Here is an 18456-nt window from a genome sequence, read left to right on the forward strand (position 1 = left end):
GTTAACACAAATTGGAATGATTTGCTGCTTGATATTAGTGCAGAAATTAAGCTTGGCACTAAACACAAATTGCATGTCACATATTGGAATAATATGAGTCGCACTTATGAAGAGATCGATTCTGACCAAAATTGCTTCATGCTATTGATATGTATTGGGAGTCTAGAAGGCTATCTGTACAAGTTTGTGTTCTGAGGAAGGAGGAATCAGATGTCGTGCATGATGTTGGACGGCTGGAGAGCATGCCTTGTTTGTTGCAAGGAGGCACTAATGGCCCAACCAACCAAATTATTGCACAACCCCCACTTGAAATTGACTCATCCCTTGTACGGCCTTCTATCCAAAACAGCACTGAAGTGCCATGGGTGGATGATGAGGTAGAATATGTTGGTCTAGATGATGAGGATCCAGTTTCTAAGTCATCCGATTCTGAACTAGGTAATGATGTAGAGTATGTTGGCTTGGAGGATGAATTAGTTGTGGATGATACATGTGGTTGTGAGAATATTGTCCACGCAACTGACTTAGAGAACCCAACAATAGAAGTCGGTATAACTTTTGGGGATGGCGATACTTTTAAGAAGGCTATAAGACAATATGCAATAAAAGGTGAATATGAAATTGCAGCTCCCTATTCTGAGGCAACAAGGTATAGAGCCTATTGCAAAGCTAAAGGGTGCAAGTGGCGGATACATGTTTCACAGCTGCAGGATGAGAGGACTTGAAAGGTACTGTTTTTTCTTTATTCTTTTACTGAAATTTTGTAGCAGATTTGAGGTACTGATTTTTTTTACTATTTGGAAAAGTTGAGAAGAACTGCATGGCAACAAATCATTGGGTTAGGGATAGAGTTCTTGATCGGATAGCCAAGGACCCTACAATTGGGGCAAAAACATTGCAGAAAAGGCTAGAAGAGTAGTATCAGCTAAAGTTGTCATATTGGGTAGTGTGGGATGGGAGAAAGATGGCTTTGGAACAACTGAAAGGGAAGTGGGATGACAGTTTTGAACATATTTGGAGTTTCAAGGTTGAGGTAGAGACCACCAATCCGGGCAGTTTGGTGGACATTGAGTACGAGCCAGTTGGGAAGAAAATGAGATTTACTAGAATGTTTATTGCCCTGAAAGCTTGTGTGGATGGGTTTCTGGATGGATGCAGACCTTTTCTTGGTGTGACCTCTATCTATTTGACTTGAAAAATGGAAGGGTCAACTTGCATCTGCGACAGCTATTGATGGGAACAATTGGATGTTTCCTGTGTGTTATGGTGTGTTTGGATCAGAGACAACCGAAAATTGGTCATGATTTTTCAGCAGACTTCATCAAGCTATTGGGTCACCTCCGGGACTAGTGATCTCAACAGATGCGGGTAAAGGAATTGATTCTACTGTTACTCAAGTGTTCAATAATGGAGTTGAGCACAGGGAATGCATGAGGCACTTAGTTGCAAACTTTCAGAAAAGATATCGAGGTGAGGTATTTGAGAAGCACTTGTGGCCAGCATGTAGATCTTTTCAAAAGCAGAGGTTTGAAGAGCACTACAATCTGATGTATGAAGCATGTCCTCAAGCTATGAAGTGAATACATGATAACCATAAGCACCTTTGGACAAGACACTTGTTCTCTGAAGCCAGCAAGGTTGACTATGTGACAAATAATATTGCTGAAACATTCAATAGCTGTATTAGGAATGAGAAATCCTTGAATGTAGATGATCTTATGGATAGGATAAAACAGCTATGCATGGAAAAAATATTCTTGAGAAGGAAAATTGCTAGAAAGCTTGAAGGCAAGATATTACCTAACATCATGAAGGATCTCAATTCAAGGAGCAGGGGACTGAAATATATGTGGAGGTATTCACACAAAGACGGTGGTACACATGATGAAATGTTAGGTGAAGTTGAAGGTGTGACTAGGCATCTAATCCATTGGAGGCATACTGTTGATCTTCAGGAGAGAACATGCACTTGTAGACGCTGGCAAGTTACTGGTCTACCATGTACACATGCTCTATGCATTATCACCTCAATTCGAGGTTATAATATAGAAGACTATGTTCATGATTACTACTCTATTGCAAAGTTCAAGAAAGCCTATGGAAAGTCTGTGAAACCAATGACAAATAGGACACAATGGCCTCAAGTGGACCCTGGGTTCAAATTGTGGCCTCCCTGTAAGGATCGATGGACCAAGAGGGGGGGTGAATTGGGCCTTTTTCAAATTCTAAAACAAAGTAAAGCAACCTTAACCTATGCAATGCTAGTAGGGCACCAATTCACCAACCGGATAACTAAGCTTCTAACACAAGCTAAGAGAGCTAAAACAAAGTAAAGCCTAGCAAGGTAGAGCTAAGTTATGATCTCTAAGTCAAGCACATGAGTAAATTGCATGAAAGAAAATGCTTGAATAAAAGGAATGGACAAGAGACAACCGGATTTTTTTCCCGTGGTATCGATGTGTTGGCACACACCCCTAATCCACGTTGTGACACTCACAAAGAGTATTGTCACCTCCCAAGTCACCGAGACGAGGGCGCTCACTAAGAGTCTCCGTTCACCATCCCGGCGTGGTGGAGATCAAGCCACGTACAATCTTCTTCTCCGGGCTCCCACAATCCTTGGCAAGCTCCGCGAGAAACACCTCGATCACCAAGATCGCCTAGGTGATGCCAATCACCAAGAGTAACAAGCTAAGGCCTTCACTTGAGCAAGAACCGATCACCAAGAACGGATGCACACTAGCTTCTCTCTACTCAAGTCCTTAATCTTGCTTCTTGATTGATTGAATGCACAAGTATGTGAATGATGAAGCTCAAGGTGGCTCTTGACTATGGTATGAGTGTTTGGATGTTGCCTGGTGTCAAGAGTGGGCGAAATGACCCATTGGAGGGGTATATATAGGCAGCTCACACAAATAGAGCCGTTGGAGAAAAGCTGCCAGAAAACTGCGTAGCGCCGGTTAATCCGACGTACCCCCCATTGTCATCGTCGGTTTAACCGGTGAATGTAAACTGCCTCTTCTGAAAACTAGCCGTTACAACTGGGGCAGATTAACCGACGTAGCATCGGTTTAACCGGTGAGTGTAGTTGTCCACTGAACCACTGAAAAATCAAGTCTCTGGACAACTGCACCGACGTTAACTCAAACCTATCGTCGGTTTAACCGGTGAGTACAACTTTTGAATTCCTCTGAAAAAACCATCTCACTGGTCAATTGCACCGACGTCTTGATTCAAACAGCGTCGGTTAATCCGGTGAATAGAACTTGAATTTCCCTGGAAAAACCAACTCTGGACCAATGCACCGACGTTAAATTCAAACACGTCGGTTTAACCGGTGTATTGAATTTGTCCAGACTCTGCTGACTTCGTTTAACCGACGTATAGAAAATTGAGAGCGTCGGTTAAACCGGTGTATAGACTTTTTCTGATTTTGTCTTTTCTGATTTGAGTCTTGAATGAAATCCAAATATTCTTGAGATATAGTTTGAGAACCACTTATTTGAACTTCTAGAAACCTGAGTGACCATAGTGTGCATCCATTTTCAAATGATCATGTCCATGCTCAAGTTACTTAGCCTTAACCCCTCTTAATAGTGCGATCACTACAAAACTATAAAACCTAAACTAACCTAAGTGTCCTTCTCAACCTTGTGACACTTAGGACTAGAAAGATCCTTAGCCTTGACATATATAAGTTGAAAACCGAGATCGCCTTTTAGAATAACCGAAATTTAGGGGCCTCTTTTGACATATGACCAAATGAGCGATAATGATCTATTAAGCTGCACAAACTCATTAGTCACAATAATGGTTGTCATTAATCACCGAAACATACCTTGAGGGCCTAGATGCTTACACTCCCATTCTAAAACGGGCAGCTGGACGACCTAGGGAGAGAAGATACAAATCAGTTGCAGAAGGTGGCAATGGAAGGAGAACCACAAGATGCTCAAGGTGCAAACAGCTTGGACATATGTCAAAAACTTGCAATGAATATGTGTATGATTCTGATGCACTACCACCTGCCCCTCCAAAGCCAAAGAGAAAGAGAGGCAAGAAAAATATCACTATAGTGCCATCCTGTGCTGCTGAACCACCACAAGAACAGCCATCACCTGCTGAACCATACTAGCTTTCCCTCAATTTTTCAGCAGACTTGAGTCTGATTATTACATAGCAGTCTACTAATTTGAATCTAATCAATTTACAGTGCTACACTAGCTAGACTTATCTCTTCTATTTCCACATCAAGCCCTGTGACAAGAAGGTACATCTGCATTTGAAAACATTTAAAAAAATCTGTTACTACAATCTCATGGGTTTTGTCATTGCAGCATGTCAAAAAGGTTGCAGCTGGAGCCATCCACGCCAAATACAACCATTTCTCCTATCCAAACACCTAGCCCGATGACAAGGGGGTATAACTCCTTACATCTTTATGTCTTTTTGCTTGTCATCTTTATTTCATTTAGTTGACATGACTTTGTATCTATTTTACAGCCGCAAGAGGATACTGGAATATGAAGGCTCCATACAGCCTATTACCTGCTTAGCTCTATCTCCGGTGCGTGTCGATGAGAAGGGAAAGGCAAAGAAGCTGAAGGTAGTTAGGTCCAAGAAAATGAAAATGTAGGTTATGTACTATGTTGTTGTTCGGTTGTGGCATTTTAATGTGGGCACTTGCTACTATCAGGATAGCCAAATGTGGCTCAAACATCTATTTTGGTTTGCTGGACTTCTAAGTCCTTATTCTTTCACCAGGCTGTGTTGTAAGGGTGAATTACATAGCTAAATGTGGCCGAAACCTGCTATTTTGTATTTGTGACCTGCATGCTGAAATGTCTAATGAAAAACCTGTTATATTGGCCCTTTTATATTGCTCAAATGTGGATGTGAAGGGGTAAGGGTATAATTGTCTTTTATAAGAATGTTCATACCTCTTTGAGCTGGATATATTATTATATGAGCTATAATGTCCAGCACCTAATTGCTACTGAATTGTAATGGCCTGTGGCAAAGACACTATTTTTTAGTGGCCTGCAACAAAAACTACGTTTTTTAGTGTCCCCTAGCCAATTTTGCCAAAAAGAAAAACGACGGTAAAATCGCTTTCTAACAGACTTGCCATCTTATCCACTCATGTTCGGCATCTATGCCGAGGCCTCGCGCTCGCTACCGCCCCCTCTCGCGTGAATTCGTGCACTCCCCCTCCCCTTTTCCGCGAGCTCTCCATCCTCCGCTCCCTCCCGCCGTCGGTCGGACTGCACCGCGGTCGCCTAGCGAGCGGGCCGCCGCTGGACGAGGCCGCGCGGGACCGGCCCCGGGCTGGGGGCCGGCGGCGCCGCCTGGGGTCTGTTGGTTTCCTAGCACGAAGCACTGTTTACAATTTTGATCACTAATTAGAAATATTAAATAAAAACAGTTTATAAAACTAATTTCGCAATTCTTGCGTTACTACACGAGACGAATCTAATGAGGCATTTCATCGCATGATTAGAGGATGGTTACTATAACATCACTGTAGCTAATCATAAATTAATTATCATTATTAGATTTATCGCGAAAAATTACACTCATTCGTAAAAAAGTTTTGCAAATAGACTTTATTTACGCCCTGTTTAGTTCCCAAAATTTTCTCTGTGCTACAGTAACTTCGATCGTTTGACCACTAATTAAGAGTATTAAATGTAGATAACTGACAAAATTCATTCCATAACCCCGGGCAAAATCGCGAGACGAATCTAATAAACATAATTATACAATGATTAGATAATGTTGTGCTAAATGCTAGCTTAATGATTAGATAATATCGTGCTAATAATTAGTCTTGTTGGAGGAAGAGGAGATATCAAAAGAGAATTCTAGCTAAATTTTCATTTAGCTAGTTTAATTTAGAGAGTTTCTTGGAGATGATATGAGTTTGTTGGATTTTAGCTAGGCCATCTTTTCTTTTGCGCCACGGTCCCTCGGTTTGTTGACATTTTTGTCTGATGGCCTCGGAGGATGCGCAAAGCAAAAGATGGTTTGCCCGGGCGCTAGGCACACTAGTCGTCAGTTTGGCATTCGAGACGTTTTCACAACTATAACATGTTTGAATGTGTTATTGTACCCTATTTTGAACTATCTTGCATCACCTCTTCTTAAGATGATTTTTTTCTACATAATAAAACACAATATGCAACCCTCGCAATCTAGTACGCTTTTTCGTGAAGTGGTATAGCGGATAGTACTGGCCAATTAAATGTAGCTAATCTATCAATTAATATTGTCATAAATGACAAAAAGTATTAAACAAATATATGTATTACTATAACCGCTTGATAAGTATATCAGTTAAGACTAAGGGCGTGTTTAGTTCGCAAAATTTTTTGGGTTTGGTTACTGTAGCATTTTCGTTTTTATTTGGTAATTAATGTTTAATCATGTACTAATTAGACTCAAAAGATTCATCTCATTATTTTCCGCTAAACTGTATAATTAATTATTTTTTAAAACTACATTAAATGTTTCATGCATGTGTCCAAAAAATTGATGTGACGGAAAATCTTGAAAATTTTTGAGAACTAAATAGGGCCTAACTTTTATCCAACAAGAAGAAAGACGTGTTCTGGGGGAAAAATGAAGAGAGGGAAATGTGGGGAAGAAGTTTTCTCTTTTGAAGACGTGACACGTGAGGTGCAATGAAGGCTAGGAAATCTGCAAGAATGGCTCCTAGCATGAACTGGTTGAAGGACCGCTTCCTTTTGTTCGTTTCCGTTTACCAAATGATTATTCTTTTTTTATGAAACCAAATGAGGGCGTGTTTAGTTGGTGAAAATATTTGGGTTTTGGTATTGTAGCATATTTTGTTGTTATTTGACAAATAATATCCAATTATGAACTAATTAGGCTTAAAGATTCAGCTCGTAGTAATCAGTTGGACTATGTAATTAGTTATTTTTTCAAATATATTTAATATTTCATGTATGTGTTCGAAAATTTGATGTGACGGGTACCGTAGAAATTTTTTTAGAAACTAAACGGGGCTTGATTATTCTGAAGGGCATATCCGGTATGCTGGCAGCAGGCAGGACAGCAGACCAGACCAGAGGCGGCGGCCAGTGCCACGCGGCGTCCTCTGAGTGGCCCCCACACCAGTTTTACGAAAACACACTCTTATTCTAAAGTTTCTCACGCACTGAGCCCTGGTGCTTTTCCGCAAAGAGTCCATGCGTTGGTTCCTTGGACGAAAGAGAAAATGGGAGGCGGCTTGGACACTCTTCATGCAGACATCACTTCATGTTCTGTTTTTTTTAACGTGTTCTGATATTTTGCGTACCATTTCAAGCGTGCGTATCAAAATTTCTGGTTTTGTTTTGGATCCACGGCATTGTTAGCTAGAAAATTTTGATGTAAGCAAGAGGGCAGGACTTGATCCACAGAATGATGTTGCCGCCCTGAAATAGGGTTCTCCAACCCCTTTCATGTTTTGTCATATTCGACTGAGTGGATGGGGCGAGTGAGGATGAGATGGTGTTGACGTTTTTTACGGGCCAACACACGATCGCGCTAGGTCGCGCAGCGTGAGGAGGGACTCCTTGCAGCACCTCCTGCGTGGAGCGGTCAGACCGGTCGCCGTGCAAAACGGCGACGATCCGACGAACGCTCGACCGGGAGGGACCCCGTCAGGGCAAGCGCACGTAGGGTTTTGCCCTAGGTTCGGCAGACCATCTAGGGTGTCCTCAAACACCATGGAGACGAGAGAACAACAGCATGTCGAGGTTGGAAAAGTAGGGTACAGAGAAAAGGTAAAGACAATAAAAAATAAATGTATTTAATTGGTTCGATTGGGTTGTATTCTCAATCGGTCGTGACCCATTATATTTATTGGGTGGGGAAGACTTACCCCGCAAAAAATCCTGTTTACAGATCTAAATCTATAAGATTCCCTAATTGTACTCGGACTCCTCATGGACCGATCAGACCGCTTGGGCACACCGATCAGACCGGTTGGTGCCAATTTTGACTGTCAACAGATGGGATCTTCTCCTTCAGTAGGTAGAGATTTTGCCAATTCTCGTCTATGGGACTAAGTTTGTACCGGTGTCTGTTGTTGATGGTTAAAGAGGAATTGGCTCTGATTTGTTTGTTTCTTTCTGCTACATTACTCTGTAGAAATGAAGACATTGATGAATAAAAGACTTGGATATACTTTTCATGTACTCCTATTTACTTGTCTTCCAGAGTCGTTGATGTAAGGAATCTATACCTCTTGAGTTTTTTATATAATATTTTCCTCTTTCAATAAGAAAAACAATGACTGATGTGGAATGATTGGCTTGGCTAGCGCATACCTTAATTCTTTTTTGCTTGTCCATACATATCTCTCAATATTAAGCATAATAAAAACCGGTATCTATATATTACCTAAAAGAAATTTTATCCTCATAAGTTTACAAAGTTTGAAGATATCTACTACTACGATAATAATAAAGAAACTTGTGGTGACAGTTATTGTAAATAAAACTCATTGTTCGTATACTACTTCTTCCACATGTGCATCCCAAATCTGAATCTGCAATCCGGCCAGCATAATGGACAGGCTGGACATGGAGGGAGGAATCGGCAGCATCAATTCAAGATCACAAAGATGCCATAGTGGATTAGTGGTTACTATGCTTTAGTCGAAATGTGTTAACTATGGTCGTAATTAATAACCAATTAATTGTGCCTGATCTCTACAGCTAGCGAGCTAGCCCTATGCCTTAGACAAAGCAATGGGCACATGCCTAGCCTCAACCGTCACAAACAATGTGGGTGGTGAACAGGTGAAGTAAGCCGATCAGAAGTTTTGGCTTCAAGTCATGGCATGACAGGGTCAGAATCCTCCATTTGATCCAGGGTGCACATGGCCACGCTGTACATGCATGGGTCAGTTGCTTGTGTTTGTTTACTACAGAGTACTTTGTATGTATCAGTGTACATCGAAAAGGAATACACAATGATGCCGTTATTGCACCTACACACTATTGGTATGATACCAAGGGAAGAACAGAGCACACATACATAAACTCCTATCAATATACGTGCACGCCACTATATAGAAGTTCTAACTAGCAATTATTAATCACAATATCCTTCATAAAGGCATCGATTTTTGTAGTGATTGATTATATTGTGTAAGAGAAATTAATGATCAAAGTGTGCACTCTAACCTTTTCGAATCCTAATGCGTTCTATACAAAAAAAAAGGTGGGTGATCAGTTGTGTGGTATTATAATTTGGATCCATAATCTCTAAAGCCGGAAAGAACAAACATGGAGAATAAAACCAAATTGTCAAACAAATGAACACAAGATGCGGATCCAGGTCACGGTCAAACAAATTGAACACGCATGATGGAACAAGCTAGTCAGACACACGTGCATGATGTGAGTAGTAGTACTTGCTGTAAACGTACTGATAAAGCATCGACTGCATCTCGTTAACCTTAGGGAAACTTTTTTTTTTTTCGAAAGACACCTTAGGGGAGCTATTGCAATACTGCTATCTCCAAGAGCTTTGCTAAATTGCTACAAAGGCATTTGAAGCAGCTTAATTCATTCTTGTGCCGAAAACAATGTATGTGAAGCAGCTTGATTAGAGAAAATAATAGCCATTAGATATAGTAGTGGAGGACCCGGCAAAAGTTGATATCAAGCAAAAGTATAATTTTATCCTTGATTTAAACTACATATGGTGGAGACTTTATTTCTCCAAACAAGGACTATATCTTCTACCAAAAAAGTATGAGGAAGATACACACCGGTCATTTGCAAACCACTGGCAAATACATACAAGATCGGATTCCTCTAGGGTTGTTCTTTTTTATCCACCACTAAAATATCCGATTTCTTATTATTCTCTTTTCTTTTCATTTTTGTGGTGTTATGTTGCAACAAGAACCACAAGAGAATTAACTATTACATAAATACAAATGTGTGACACTACTCCTATACCTTATAAAATGTGCAACCGAACCTCTGTAACCTTGACCATTAACTTAACAAAAATCATTTGGATTGAGTATTCAATTTTGTTAGGGATAATATCGTAACGTAGTAATAACTTTTTCCCATTGTCATTTCCATGTGACATGGTTGTCTGAATTTTCATATTGGATACATTATTTATTTAAATTCATATTATCAAACTCCGTCCGTTCATAAATGGCATAGTTTACTTATTGAATTTTTCCATGCATCATATCAATAAATGGACTTTTCTGGAAGGTTAAGGTCGCTTTCAAGAAAGAAAGGTACGGGGTCCCCTTGATTTCGTTCAGAAACGTAACCCTCAGATGGAACAGCATTTTTTTTTTCTGACCGAAGATGGAGCAGCATTGGTGGAGCAACCAATCAGCTTTTGATGTCTCAGCTGCTATCGTCGGCACATACCTGAGAGGCAGAACAATCCGACTAGCCCATGGCTGTCTTCCACAAAGACACCGCGAATTAAACAGCACAAGTTGCACAAAGAAAAAAACAGAAGAATTCAAAAGGAAAAAAAATATTGTGCACGATCCTGGGCCACAAAAACGATCAGCTCCTCCATGCATGGAATAGATTTTATTTGTTTGAGGGCAAGAGCGATCAGTCTATCCATAAAAGTTCTGATAGGAGAGTAGCTTTTGTTTGGTGCCAAAAAAAACAAAAGGGACTATTCTTGTGTCATCCACCGACTCCAAGCATATCCATGAACAGAACAGCAACTGAAACACGGATGTTCTTTTAGGAGCTGGTCGTGCACTTCAGCCATACAGCCTCAGTCACAGATCACAAGTGAAGAACATGAGTGTAAGAATCATTTGCTCCATGTAAACAAAAACAGTAAGAATTGAACGAGACAGAAATGATAAGAAAAACAACTCAAGATTGCAATTCAATGATCTTTTCATTGCCAAGTGTACAAATTTCTCAAGCATCTACAAAAAGCTGCCTGTCCTGTTCAGAGCAACAAGAGCGTCTAACAAGCAACAACACCAATAGCTAAGATCTGAGCCAACTCTCCAAGCCTCACGAACTATCACCAACTGAACCAAAAAAAGTAACTTTGTTCCTGTTGGGTCCTCTCCAATACAACCTGCAAAAGAGTTGCATGATGAAGATTAGCAGCACAAACATGGACAGTGAGCCAGGAATAGCCAAACCAAGCATCCCAAATTTGAAGGTAGAATTGTGTAGGTTAGGCAGTTTTCAGCAAGTCAGGACACAGATTCTTAAGATATCATTATTGTAATTTGTCATAGTAAAGATGAGTCTGCACTTGATTAAAATATTCAAACGAGCACCAATCCATTTTGAAAGCAAGAAATCAATGATCCAACAAAGATCATAATTAGACATTTCTACTATCAATAAAAACAGTTTTGCTTGGAGGGTGCAATGCCAGGCAGGATTATGCTATCTCTACTGTCTGATGTCTGTTATCTAAACAATTAGATAGACAAACAAAATGGTGAGAACTGACAACAAAATTCTAGAACTCACTCAAAGACCTTCACTAGCCAAGGGAAGTATTACCTCAGATTAGTTTGTGATGTCCTTTATCTACATCTTGATGTTGAAGTAGTCGGAATCAAAATGGTGCAGCCTTACATATCCATCTTCACCACCACTCGAAAAGCTAATAAGATCAAAGAAACAACCATCCATAGAATAAAGATTCAGCAATGACTATTAGAATAAGTGAGGACAGAAGTAGAAAGTCAAAAACACTTTTACTCAACAAAACATGACTTCAGAATTCAGAACAAAAGAAAAAAAATGTTTACATTGGATGTTTGATAGATTCCAATGGTAGCTCTCATGAATACTATTTTGTCAACAGCTGAAATCAGAATAGCGTATATAACCAGATAGACTGGTAAAAATCATTGAGCCAATCATCAGATGCATACAATTCTAAAGAAATATAAAATATAAAAGGTGTGATTCTCTAGTAAAGCTACTTTGGGTAGTATATAGCTCTCATACTCTTTGAATTTTCATCAATTGAGGTCAGCATATCGTATATGGCCAATGTAATTGGCTGCAATCACTGAGCTACATATAAAGAGATGAAGACTAAACAGACGAAATTCAACCTATAGAAGGAAAACTAGCTTCAAAACTCAATGATAACCAAATGTCATTGGCAGATGAAGATAATTGTTTACAGACAAAATAGGTACAAATCCGCCACTCGTTGGGCGAGGCCTTGAATAAGCAGATCTGCTAAAGAAAGGGTGGGCTAAAATAGCAAATGTGTCAACTGTTACATAACCACGCAATTGAGCTGGAAATATTTACCAAATATATATTTTTGGAGAAACTTTATGTGCAAAAAAAATATGAAATGCTATAAAAGAAAAGAAAACATGTCAATACAAATATGCTCTCATAAAGCTTATACCATCCTCATGTGGATCAGAATAGCGTATATTACCATGTGTTAACATGGTTGAATCATTGAGCATATCACTTAGCCATATAATATGGATATTGTCCAAAGTTAAATATTAAGAGCATTGATTAGAAAGACAGATGGATCAAACAAAAGATACTACCTCCGTCCGTCAGGGTTAAATGCCAAAGCATTAATTGGTCCAAAATGTCCTTTGACACCACCAATTTCCTCTTGCAAAATCTAAATGACATGAGCATAAAAGTTAGCAAAAAGTAACAAAAGAGGAGTAATCTCTCAACATTTCACTAGAAAAGATACCTTGTGATAGAATTTAGCCTCAAATTTACCAGCACGGCGGTCTGTCATAGTCACATTCATTGCATCTTGCCCACCTCCAAGAACCACCTAAAAAAACAAGAGCATCTATGTAACCATAAAATCAAATAAAGATTATGCAAGGGATGCATTTTTTTGACATTCTAGAGTAAAAATAATAGTAAACACCAAAAAATGCAATTGCTGAGAATAGTAACGGAATCTGCAGAATCACATCAATTGATATTAATTCCTAGATAGGCAGAAATGCTTTAAATCAGCACAATGTTATTTTTACAATACAATTTACAAAACTAACTAATTATGTCAAATCAGTCTGTGAAACGTAATTATATCAATTGTGTAAAAATAGAGCACAAGGAACTCAGGCATTTAGATCGTACAACTCCAAGGATAACAGATTCAACAGAAAGCTCATTGCAGGCATTTTGTGCATTTAGCATGCAACATCAAAAGGACGTGTATTAAGCCATGACAACATTAGTGAATTCCAGATCAATATTACACAGACATTCTATGCTCCTACCATGCAAAAGGAGAAAAGGAGAAAAAAAGAACATGCATTTTAAGGAAGTCTGTTAAAGAGGAACATACAGTATCATGAGTTGGAGAGATGTCAACAGCATTAACAGGTCGCTCTGTGACATATGTCTTGATCAGGGTTAGCGTTCTTGCATCCCATAGCTGGGCAGGGAACACAAAATGTCAGGGAATTCTTTTTTAAAAAAAAACACATACAAATCATGCATATGCTTATGATACAAGTACTCACCTTAGCAGATTTATCTAAGGAACCTGTAATGAAATGAGACCAATCTGAGGATTTTGACAGTGACGTAATCATCTTCTGATGTCCAGATTCCTTATCTGACTCTTTCAGCAGTTTACCGGTCTACATACAATTGAAAGAGCATCCCATGAGTGATGAGACAAACTAGACCATGGTAAAGTACACAGTATAAATTACCATGACTTCATTAAATGTAGGTTAATAGAGTAACACTGGATCAAGTAATCAATAAAATACGTGCTCATAGTTCAGCTAGGCGGCGATTAGGCGCGATTAGGCGCTAATAAGAGGGGCACCGCGTCGATTTGGGGCTAGGCGGGCTCATAGGCGGCGGCGTCTTGTCGGCGGCGCCGGTGGGGGAGGTGGAGGGGTACCGCGGCGCCTGGCGGAGGTTGCTGGTGGGGGAGGAACTTCAGACGGGCTTGATATCGGGCAGCGGCGGCGGAGGAGGTGGAGGTGGCAGGCGCGGCGGCGGAGGAGGTGGAGGTGGCAGGCGCGGCGGCGGAGGAGAAGGCGGCGGCGGTTGCATCTGCGGGAGCGCGGACGGGCGGCGTCGAAGAAACAGGGGAGAGGGAGAAGTCATCGTGTGGTGGGTTCCTGGTTGGAGGAGGATGGCCGGATGGATAAGGTGGGATGGGTGGATAAAGTGGGCTGCTGGGCTTTCCTGATGGACCTTTCTTTAACTTTGGGTCCACAGTTCTCTTTTTTTATTTTATTAAGGTAATACATATATAGGTGTATAAAAATTAAAACGCCTAGAAAAACACCTAGCGCCGCCTAGGCGCTAGTCAGTGGGTCGGCGCCTAGAATCTGCCTAGCGCCTAGCTGAACTATGTACGTGCTAAAGTCATACAGATATTATTACCATTTGTTATCTAAGTTCACTATGCAGTAGCAGTAAAAAACTAATTTGGCATTCTAATGACATACGAAATTAACCATTTGATGATGGCAATTGTGACTAGGCAAAAAAGAACCAATGCAAAGGTAGTAAACGTACTAGAACACCACCAGATGCTAATACCAACAAGCAATCGGCACAATCCTAGACACATGTATATCCTATTTACAGTGTCCAAATAAACTTGCAGGCATGCTAACCTCGGAGTCCCAGATGCGAATGGTAGCATCCTCGCCAGCAGTGATGATTGTCCTGTTGAGCGGGCCCCAAACCGCCCTGTTGATCCTCCCCTTGATGCCAGTGATCACAAGCGCGGATTCATCCGTCTCTGCACCCACCAACACAAACGCCTCACTTTAAAATCCACTCATGTACACAGGATCTCAGGGCAGCGCATCCCAACATCAGCTGAAGCATAAAGCGTTCAAACAAGCACTCACGGTCGTCGAGGTCCTCGGCGATGTGCTTGATCTGGACGGTGGGGACGTGGTCCATGAAGTTGTCGGTGGTGATGACCGCTAGCGCGTCCCCGATGGCGAACTCGACGGACCTGGCGGGCGCGTCGAAGCGGAAGCTGAAGAGCTCCCGCCCCGTGCTGACCTCCCAGAGCTTGGCGGTCTGGTCGGCGGAGCCCGTGATGAGGCGCGCCGAGTCGCGGGAGACGTCGCAGGACCAGACGGCGCCGTTGTGGCCGCGGTAGGTCCCGAGGCGGTCGCCGTTGTCGGCGTACCAGACCGTGGGGGTGTGGTCCTTGGCGCAGGAGAAGAGGAGGTCGCCGTCGCGGTTGTAGCGCAGGAACGTGAGCGGGCGCTCGTGCCCCTTCATCAGGATCGGCCTCATCGTGGCGGGGGGTTGGCGGCGCTGCTGCTGCTGCTGCTTGCCGCCGCCGCCGGAAGTGAGGAGATAGGTGAATGGGGGAACCGGGGAAGGGTTTGATTCGGATGCGTCGGCGGCGGAGACGAGCAAACCCTAGAATGTCGTCGAGGGCTGTTGGGGCTGTTATAGGCCGCGATATGTGGACAGAATAGGTACGAGCTGCTGTCCTGGCCCAGTGTGGGATGCAAGCTTCAGCTTGGCCGGACCGGGCCGCAGTTTTTCGTTTAGTGAAAAAGGCCCATGTAACATGTGGTTTCTTTTTGAGATTTTTTTTTGCGATTCTCAAAAAGAAACTTTAAAAAAAATATTTGCGAATAAAGTAAAGAGACAGATAGTAGTAGTAATTGCTCAAAAATCAAAATGTGATTACAATCCTGAGCAACTAGATGCTCAACACATGACGGCAAGCTTTCACGCCATACTGCATAGGGAACAAAGATTTTTGCTAGATGATTTTTGCTCCTCTCTTCACATGTCTATAAACTCCATTGCAGGGAGTTTCCTTTGGCGCCTCCAATGCCTCCTGAGTCCTTAACGATGAAACCTGACACTGAGCGTTGTGTGGAAGGGCTAGAGTAGACAGTTGTCTAATGATTGTCAGATAATCAGAGTCAAGAATGGCATGCTGCGATATCTATTCTGCAGCAAGTATCCGTTTCAAAAAAAAAAAAAACTCTGCAGCAAGCTGGAGCCTATCTGCTACAGGCACACGCCTCGACCTGGTTGAGTCCGATTTACCTCGTCAAACCGCAATGCACAATCAAATGGTCGACATGCGCCGGACTTAACAAGGCAACTAAACGCGCGAATACCAACGATGATTGATGATACCAAAGCAGAACCGGTCCATCCATCGGCACCACTGACCAGACGGGCAGTGCCGCCATGGCGCCATGGCCACGCCGATCCAGCTGCTGCCCAATGCCCCAATGCGCTATAAAACAGCAGCTTCTCCAAGTCTCCAACCCTCCAGCATATCCATTCTCCACCAATGGCGTCCCGGCTAGTGCTGCTCTTTGCTGCCGCAGCCGTCGCCTTCGCCTGCCTCCCGGCGCCGGTCTCCGCCGTGGCGTGGATGGTCGGGGACGACGGCGGCTGGAGGGCCAGGTTCCACCAGACCGGCTGGGCCGACGGCAAGACGTTCAGAGTCGGCGACACCCTGAGTACGTGCGCGATGCCCGGCACATCCGACCTCGCGACGACAAATAATTAATCACGCACGTGTCCCCTCATCTTTGATCCTTGGCAGTGTTCATGTACCCCAAGGGCAACCACACGGTGATCCAGGTTGGCAAGGAGGACTTCGCGACGTGCAACGTGCAGACCAACAACAAGCTCGGGGCCTGGTACTCTGGCAACGACGTCGTCCCCCTCGACAAGCCCGGCAAGATGTGGTTCTTCTGCAGCGTCCCCGGCCACTGCGTAAACGGCATGAAGCTCGTCATCAACGTCGTCGGGGACGACGGCGTGCCGGCGCCGGCGCCGGAGCCGGGCTGGTGGTTCTAGACTTCTAGCGTCTGTGAACCACTGCAGTTTCTGAACACCCATTCCGTGCTGCACTTCAGCGCATCGAGCTGAAATGTCAAATTTCGAAGACCACGGCGCAATTCTTCGTAAAGCATTTGCGTAGGTTCAGCAAAATAAAGGCTGTGTGTTTGAAGAACTTCTACTGAAACCAATCTCAATAACTATCCCGCATAAATCTATTTCATCAATTTTTCTGTCAACAAGCCTTGTCATCTTGTCAGCGGCGACCATAATTCTTGGTCGTGCCAGGTGATAAGGGAAAAGAAGTACAAGTATTAATTATAATTTACAACTAACTACAAAGGGAAAATATTACTCCAAGCTATGAGCTTCATCCTATGCACCGATCGAGGAGGAGCACCTATTCGACCACATGGCAAGATCTTCACTGCATCTTCTTGAGATCATCAAATTCGTTTTATCTGTACGGAAAACTTTTACATTTCTGCATTTCCAAATATTCCAGAGAACACAAGTAAAAATTGTACTGCTCACTTTGACGGTTGTTTTCCTGAAAAGGATTCACCGCCCAAAGCTGATCAACTCCTAGAGCTACAGGGAGGGATGTGAAGTCTAGGCCGATGAATGACCAAAAGCTTTTGCCATGGGGACAATTGTAACATCCGAGTGTTAAAACTGGGCTTAACTAATTAATTAGTGACCTGAGTTAATTCGTCGCAAATCAAGTCGAAATTTTGCTCAAACTCACTTTCATTTCCTGGAGTCGGGGTGAACCCGGATACTCCGGGGTTGAATCCGGAAACTCCGGATTTTCTTCCGGATTGTCCGGACTTGCAATCCTATAACACATGCTAGGGTCTTTTTTCTGTTTCCAAACATTAAAACACCAACCACAGGTTCTTTTTCTCTTTCTCACGAGCTCTTCCCCTCCCCTTAGCCCTAACTTCCAAACTTTCCCTCCCAAATCCATCTCAAGGCCAAGGGAACCTCAAATCATCATGAAAGACTCCCTTCCTTACGGGTTGCACCTTGGGGTGGCTTTATTTCAGAGCATTTGGTGTTTGTATTTTTAAGTATTGTGTTGTGCTCATACTATCTGCGCTCACCTTCATGTAAGACTGCCGGTGTTGTTTCGATCGGGCCGTGGGTTGAGAAAGGATCGCCAAATTAAACCATTAAGCTAATGCGCCTGATGTATTCAAATGACGGTAATTATGTTTAATTTATAGTTTTAATTTGGCGGTTCCGTCACAACAATCAATGAAGAGGTGGAAGCCGTCTTCTTTAGCGGCGCAAAACGGACATGCCCCAGCAATAGTAGCCTTGTCTTGTTCTTAAGCGATTTATGTGCAACAACCAGAGAAAGAACTTGCACTTCCGCAGAGAGTAGCTGCGCCAAATGTCCGGGGCAAAAGGGTCGTCAGGGTACGCCTGAGAGGAGATGAGATAATCCCTTGAAGTCGGAGTTTTGTTATTGCTTCGGAACCCATGTATCGTTGGCTGAGACACATAGCTCGACGGATGGCATCAGGGCGGTTAGTTCGAGCAATTCGCGAGTTGCAAGTTGCAACATAGAATAGTCACCGTTTACATGGTAGCCACCATAAAATAAAACAATATGACACACTTTACACGAGAATAACAGAAGAACCATTTA

At 42.5% G+C, this 18456-nt stretch overlaps 2 protein-coding genes and 3 non-coding genes across 5 annotated transcripts; 1 reads left to right on the top strand and 4 right to left on the bottom strand.

The window, feature by feature from the left end:
- Positions 1-10873: 10873 nt before the first annotated feature.
- On the bottom strand, positions 10874-15422 carry LOC120659413 (eukaryotic translation initiation factor 3 subunit I-like). The gene is made up of 8 exons (XM_039937543.1): positions 14876-15422; positions 14636-14763; positions 13517-13636; positions 13339-13428; positions 12727-12813; positions 12569-12648; positions 11544-11646; positions 10874-11103 (listed from the first exon to the last, which is right to left on the bottom strand). Exons 1-7 carry the CDS (start codon positions 15273-15275, stop codon positions 11571-11573), a joined length of 981 nt encoding a protein of 326 aa, XP_039793477.1. The 5' UTR covers positions 15276-15422; the 3' UTR covers positions 10874-11103; positions 11544-11570.
- On the bottom strand, positions 11822-11903 carry LOC120663160. Its single transcript, XR_005670383.1, has one exon. It is a non-coding gene; the product is annotated as a small nucleolar RNA U54 (small nucleolar RNA).
- On the bottom strand, positions 11986-12067 carry LOC120663159. Its single transcript, XR_005670382.1, has one exon. It is a non-coding gene; the product is annotated as a small nucleolar RNA U54 (small nucleolar RNA).
- On the bottom strand, positions 12395-12477 carry LOC120663161. The gene has a single exon (XR_005670384.1). It is a non-coding gene; the product is annotated as a small nucleolar RNA U54 (small nucleolar RNA).
- Positions 15423-16302: 880 nt separating the features above from the next.
- On the top strand, positions 16303-16817 carry LOC120662284 (basic blue protein-like). Its single transcript, XM_039941465.1, has 2 exons — positions 16303-16474; positions 16561-16817. Exons 1-2 carry the CDS (start codon positions 16303-16305, stop codon positions 16815-16817), a joined length of 429 nt encoding a protein of 142 aa, XP_039797399.1.
- The last annotated feature ends 1639 nt before the right edge of the window (positions 16818-18456 follow it).

This window comes from Panicum virgatum, chromosome 2N (assembly GCF_016808335.1).
Source record: "Panicum virgatum strain AP13 chromosome 2N, P.virgatum_v5, whole genome shotgun sequence".
Taxonomy (NCBI): Eukaryota; Viridiplantae; Streptophyta; class Magnoliopsida; order Poales; family Poaceae; genus Panicum; species Panicum virgatum.

Bases quoted from the DNA above. Each gene is read 5' to 3' on its own strand.
- LOC120659413 (XM_039937543.1), bottom strand. From the start codon at position 15,275: ATGAGGCCGATCCTGATGAAGGGGCACGAGCGCCCGCTCACGTTCCTG. The intron at 13,637-14,635 runs GTTAGCATGCCT...AATTGTATGTAG, and splicing joins TTCGCATCTGGGACTCCGAG to ACCGGTAAACTGCTGAAAGA. The intron at 12,649-12,726 runs GTATCTTTTCTA...CATGTCATTTAG, and splicing joins AGGCTAAATTCTATCACAAG to ATTTTGCAAGAGGAAATTGG.
- LOC120662284 (XM_039941465.1), top strand. From the start codon at position 16,303: ATGGCGTCCCGGCTAGTGCTGCTCTTTGCTGCCGCAGCCGTCGCCTTC. The intron at 16,475-16,560 runs GTACGTGCGCGA...GATCCTTGGCAG, and splicing joins CAGAGTCGGCGACACCCTGA to TGTTCATGTACCCCAAGGGC.